At 36.4% G+C, this 6,208-nt stretch overlaps 1 protein-coding gene across 1 annotated transcript; it reads right to left on the reverse strand.

The window, feature by feature from the left end:
• Positions 1–1,724: 1,724 nt before the first annotated feature.
• On the reverse strand, positions 1,725–4,242 carry LOC127103850 (uncharacterized). Its single transcript, XM_051041091.1, has 3 exons — positions 4,159–4,242; positions 3,818–4,113; positions 1,725–2,097 (listed from the first exon to the last, which is right to left on the reverse strand). Exons 1-3 carry the CDS (start codon positions 4,240–4,242, stop codon positions 1,725–1,727), a joined length of 753 nt encoding a protein of 250 aa, XP_050897048.1.
• Between the last annotated feature and the right edge of the window lie 1,966 nt (positions 4,243–6,208).

Consider the following 6,208-nt stretch of genomic DNA (forward strand, 5'->3'; position numbering starts at 1 on the left):
AACAAAAGGGGTCCCTAGTTTACACCAACAAGGTCCAATAATGAGAGATGCCATAGAAGGATGTTTTTGTTTAATGGAGTAGGAGTTGTATTATTAATTTGAAGTCAACATTTTGGTGCTCTTATTTTTCATTACTAAGCTAAATTATTGCACCTTAGATATTTTGTTCACATGGATTAGTTGATGGATAAGGGGTCTTTTATTGACCCTAAACATTGTGTGGAGGAGACACGATATAATGGGAGAAAATAAAATATAAATGTTTTCTTTTCAATAATAAAATATTATGTTGAATGTTGAGATGTCAACTTCAAGATTAATCTCATAGTGTATCTAAATGATTAAGCTTATGATTTGCAAACTACCTAAACTTATGGTGATATCTCTGGAGGCTCTATTTTGTATCATGATATCATAACACCAGCTATAAGTAAGAATACACCATCAAATCTAAATCAATCATCTAAACACATTCACACAAGATCATACACAAGATCATTCACGTCGTCTTATGAATTTAGTTAGCATAAGATCATTGGCAAACTTATATCCCCTAATTAAATCAACAACGTAAATTTTTCTTAATTGATTATATTACTGATTAACATAACAAAACCATTCACCAATATGTTCTCTTTGAAATATTAATACATTTTATAATTTATTGATAAAATTACAAAATATATCTTGAATTTCTAAAAATCATACTTTTTTGAGTTTAGTACAATAATGGTATGGGTCTAAGCACTTAAATTTAAAGTATATTATAGATCATCCATTAAGAAAACCCACATCTCGGAGTACGACCAATAATAAAGCCCATAGCCGTTGTCTTAGGTGTCCACCTTAGCATTACAGGATGATACAACACAATACTTCATATCCTTAAATTATCCTTGTAAACTAACACACAAGTTACTTAGGTATATAGAAGCATTGATGTGGCAGCATTTTTTCTAAATTACATGGAGCATAATCAAACATGCGGAGTCCGTTACACTAATAAGTTTGTACTTACCCACCAATAATCCCTGAGATCACCTCAATGAAAATAGATATTGCACAAAGTGTATCAGAGTTTGGTCACTCTATAAATAAGAGTCTCACCCTAAGTATGATGGTACAATTAGTTTAAAAAATCTCTACTTACTAGATAATTATCTAACTTAGGCATCCGAGTATCATTTGTAATTATAGCATTCGTGTTATGAAAATCGATGACAGAATAATAAAGTATAATCGATTCTTTGATCGGCAAGAAATCCATAAAAGTAGAAAAGAGAGAAACAAGAAAAATACAATGAAATTGATTATAAATTAATATTCTTTACTTTCTCTTGGGAACAAGATTACAAGTTTTATAAAGTAGCAAATAACATCTTTCATCCTAATTAGGATTTGCATTATACAATGATGAGAGACTAGTGTGCTATTTTAAAGAAAACTAACACACTAAACTAATGTGATTTTACACACAAACTCATTACATAAACTAACTTAGAGAACACGTTAACTTAAACAATTGGACATAACAAAGAGGTCCAATTCGACATGCTAACAATCCTAACATATTTCGACTACAACATGTGAACAGACTTCGACGACATGCTAAGGTCATGTCGAATTATCGAACAAAGAAGATACCCTTCGACCATACTAGAGCTCGATCCAATGTCTCACAAATCTCTACCTGGGAACAAACTATATAATATCAAAGAAACAAACTAGTTTTCTTCATGCAGCTTTATCAACTGCATACAGTGGAAAAATTTGTAACTTGGTAATGTCTTAGTGATCATATGAGCAACATTGTGATATGTCGAAACCTTCAGCACTTGGACTTCTCCATGTTCGGTTACCCCTCTGACAAAATGCAGTCTCACATCAATATGCTTGGTTCGTTCATGATAGGCTGAATTCTTCGACAGGTATATAACACTTTGACTATCATATTTAATAGTGATATCTCGACCTTGAAGTTTCAACTCCTTAGCAAAACCTTCAAGACATAATGCTTCTTTCACAGCTCCAGTGAGGATAATATATTCCGCTTCAGTGGTTGATAAGGAAACAATCTTCTGAAGTATTGTTTCCCAACTAATTGTTATGCCAAACATAGTGAACGCATATCCAGACATATATTTTATGGAATCCATACAACCTGCATAATAAGAGTCGACATACCCTTCAGGTTGCTTCATCAGGATTGTTTCTGTTGGTGTAAGCCCTAGAGGCCAATACGTTTGGTACTTGTATCGAATTATTTAAAGGCATTTTCTTTATTATGGTTGATTAATAAAGTCCCTGGAATAGATAGCCCGTTTAATATATTAAGTGTGACTTAATCATGAGAACACATTAAACATAAGGACACTATTCTTAAAGTATCCGTAGTCGAGCTTTAGTGTGAAGTGGGATAACATTAAAGCATTAAGACTATTATGTTTGTAGACTGATGATCACATCTCATGGATCATGGATAAAGAGTTATCAAGTCTTAAACATAGGTATGAATATTAGGAGTAATATTTATACCGGATTGACCCGCTATGAGAATACTATATAGAAAGTTATGCAAAGTGTCATAAGTTATTCTCATGGTGATAATAGTGTATACCACTCTTCGACCTGAAATCACTATGGATCCTAGATGTAGAGTCGAGTGCTTTATTGCTGATCCAACGTTGTCCGTAACTGGATAACCATAAAGACAGTTGATGGGTACTCCACAAAGCATGCCGAGGGACATGAGTGTTCTATATGGAATTTGCCCATCCTGCGTAACAGGATAAATGTCTATGGGCCCAATATTGAACTGGACAAGGATGACACGGTCTATACCTTGTGTTCAATATAGACATAAGGGCAAAGGGGTAATTATACACATAATTATTATCACAGGAGGTTTTGTTAGATCACACGAAATTTTTGTGACTTGGGTAGCAGTGATGTGTTGCTAGATACCGCTCACTGTTTATTATGTTAAATACGTGATTTAATATAATTGCCAACGTCGCGAAAACCTATAGGGTCACACACAAAGGACGGATTGATGAGAGATAGAATAATTAAGGAACATCGTAAGGTACGGTGTACTTAAGTAGAATACGAAATATGGTAAGGTACCAAGTACTTAAGTGATTTTGGCATATTATGAGATATGGGCCAAAATGCACTTAAGTGGGCTTTTTGGCTTGAAGCCCACACAAGTGGTTCTATAAATAGAACCCCTTGGGTAGAAGCATTGTAACTCACTGAGACAGAAAACACAACTGAAGAGTTGGAATTTCGTATCTCTCTCTCACTCAAAGCCTTCATTCATAACAGCTAGCACTGCGATTGAAGGAATCCGTTCGTGTGGACTGAGTAGAGACGTTGTCATCGTTCAACGTTCATGATCGCCCCGTGGATCTGTATCAAAGGTTTTGATCATTATCAGAGATCTGCACCAAAGGTTTGAATCGCCACAAGAGGTAACGATTCTATCACTGATCATGCACATTCGTAAGGATCACTAAATGGAGAAATTTTTAAGTTCCGCTGCGCCTTGGATGGAAATTCTCCTACAGTTTCATCTAGATCTCCTTACAAGAAAGCAGTCTTCACGTCCATTTGTTCCAATTCTAGGTCGAGCTGCGCCACCATGGCAAGTAACATCTGAATGGACATATGCTTCACAACAGGAGAGAACACATCATTGAAGTTGAAACCTTCTTTATAATTGAAACCCCTTGCGACCAATATTGCCTTGTATCTCTTCAACGTCACTCATTCGATTCCTTTCTTAACTTTGAAAATCCACTCAGAGCTGACTAACCTGGCTCCAACAGGTTTCTTAATCAGTTCCCAAGTGTGGTTATCATGAAGAGACTTCATCTCATCATCCATAGCCTTCAGCCATTCAGTCTTATTTCGACTCCTCATAACTTCCTTATAGTCTATAGGTTCTTCATCTAGAACCTCACTTACAAAGATTAAGGCATAAGTTATGAGGTCTGCATACCCAAGTCTTTGAGGTGGCTTGATGATTCTTCTCGGCCTATCTCTTGCCAACAGGTATTCGTCGATAGTCTCCTCAACTTCCTCAGTATCTTCAGCATCTTGTGCTTCTTCCTTGACTTAATCTGGGATACACAATTCATCATCGATATGCTCCACCTCAACAAGAATCTCTTCATGTTCCAGCTCTTCTTCAAATATCTGTGCACTTCGACTAACATCATCAGTTTTCTTGAAATCCATCTCAGCTTCATTGAAAACTACATATCGATTGGTGATACACCTCTTGTGACCTAGCTCTAGGCATCATAGCCTATAAGCTTTGACTCCTTCAGGGTATCCCATGAACATGCATCTCAGAGCTCTAGGTTCGACCTTGTCTTGCCTAATGTGAGCATAGGCTATGCGGCCAAATATGTTTTTTGAGATCTGGTGGATGTCCCGGCCAAACTTCTTCAGGTGTATTCATATCTAACGCAATTGAAGGACATATGTTTATTAGATTTGTTGTTGTCGAAACAGCCTCTGCCCAAAACACATTTTTTAACCCATAACTAGTCAACATGCCTCTAACTCTTTCCAAAATAGTTCGATTAAACCTTTCATCCAAACCATTTTGTTGGGGAGTGTAACACCCTTCTAAAATACCCCAATAATTAATTAAAACAACAAAATATGAATCAGAGTAAATATGCAATTTCAGGGTGTCACACTTGACACTTCGCACCATTCACCAAAATAACTTGTCATGCTCATTTATTAATCAAAATAAAACATTTCACAATTCGCAGCGGATAGAAATCTAACAACATGCAAACCATGTAACACATTTCATGTAAAATTGTTCAACAACCAAAAATGAAAACAAAGTAAAACATCCCGTCCCGATGTTACATATACCAGAGCATGACCCACTAAGGAACTACACTAGACTCCAAGCACTAGCTTCTACTCAATCACTGCTCGTTACCTGAAACATAGTTGTAAGGGTGAGTTCCTCAATCGATATAATAAGCATTATAAAATATCATGTAATGCTAAGTAAATTAACACATTCATCACCCTAATCATATCACACATTCAGCAACGGCAACATCAACTCATAATCATACTCAACACAAACACAAAACACACGTATAATATTGGAATACATCCATTCATATTATACGCCATACATACATTATGAAATGAGACTCCATGCATGCGGTACCGACTATTCGTGAACACATAGTTCAACCTCACCGATCAAACCCAGATACGGCTACCAAGCTCACTAGTCCCACTCATTTGAGACCTAGTGACTCCCTCACTAATTCCTCACCATGGGAATTAGCTACCACCATAAAGGCTATGCTATGCACGCTAAATCACCTAGCATGCAAACATCAACAATAATCCACAATGGACATATGCTCACACTCTAAGCCATAAACAGTCCATCCACAATTGCATACATAATAGATATATTCACAGCATTATGCATACCATCATACATCATCAGCATATTTATCACAGAATCATATCATGTCATGCCAAATAATAAATCACAGTATTAGCACACTCTACTAATACCTATACTGCTCAAAACAACGGGAAATGATCCCTACTATATCATACATCAGCTAAATTACATCACTCAGCTGAAATGACCAAAACTGCACAACAACAGCTCAGAAAAATCAAACTTCTGCCCATACACGTATGCCTCATGCCCATACGCGTATGGCACATTTCCTAGCCAAGCCCATACAATATGTACACATAATTCCATTCCAAAACGTACACAATATTTAAATATCAAATTTTCACTTTTCAAACAGTGTTAACCTGTTAACGCAATTGGTTAACCTGTTAACGCAAGACAGAATACAAATTTTACAGTATTTCAACAGTGTTAACCGGTTAACGCCCTGGGTTAACCTGTTAACGCAAGACAGAATGCAATTCTAACAGTATTTCAACAGTGTTAACCGGTTAACGCCCTGGGTTAACCTGTTAACGCAAGACAGAATACGCTTTTTGGCAAATTATAACAGTGTTAACCGGTTAACGCCCTGGGTTAACCTGTTAACGCAAGACAGAAATTAATTTTTTTAATTATCATCACAGTGTTAACCGGTTAATGCCCTGGGTTAACCGGTTAACGCGAAACAGAAAGTTGTTCCTGCGCTAACAACGAACAGAATGCAGAATTACCCGCATTTTTCGC

The sequence above is a fragment of the Lathyrus oleraceus genome, chromosome 7 (assembly GCF_024323335.1).
Source record: "Lathyrus oleraceus cultivar Zhongwan6 chromosome 7, CAAS_Psat_ZW6_1.0, whole genome shotgun sequence".
In the NCBI taxonomy this organism is placed as follows: domain Eukaryota; kingdom Viridiplantae; phylum Streptophyta; class Magnoliopsida; order Fabales; family Fabaceae; genus Lathyrus; species Lathyrus oleraceus.

Excerpts from the sequence above, each read along its gene's own strand:
- LOC127103850 (XM_051041091.1), bottom strand. The coding sequence starts at position 4,242 with ATGGATTTCAAGAAAACTGATGATGTTAGTCGAAGTGCACAGATATTT. Across the intron at positions 4,114-4,158 it reads ATGAAGAGATTCTTGTTGAG|GAAGAAGCACAAGATGCTGA; the intron begins GTGGAGCATATC and ends GATTAAGTCAAG. Across the intron at positions 2,098-3,817 it reads AAGAAACCTGTTGGAGCCAG|TTGGGAAACAATACTTCAGA; the intron begins GTTAGTCAGCTC and ends CATAACAATTAG.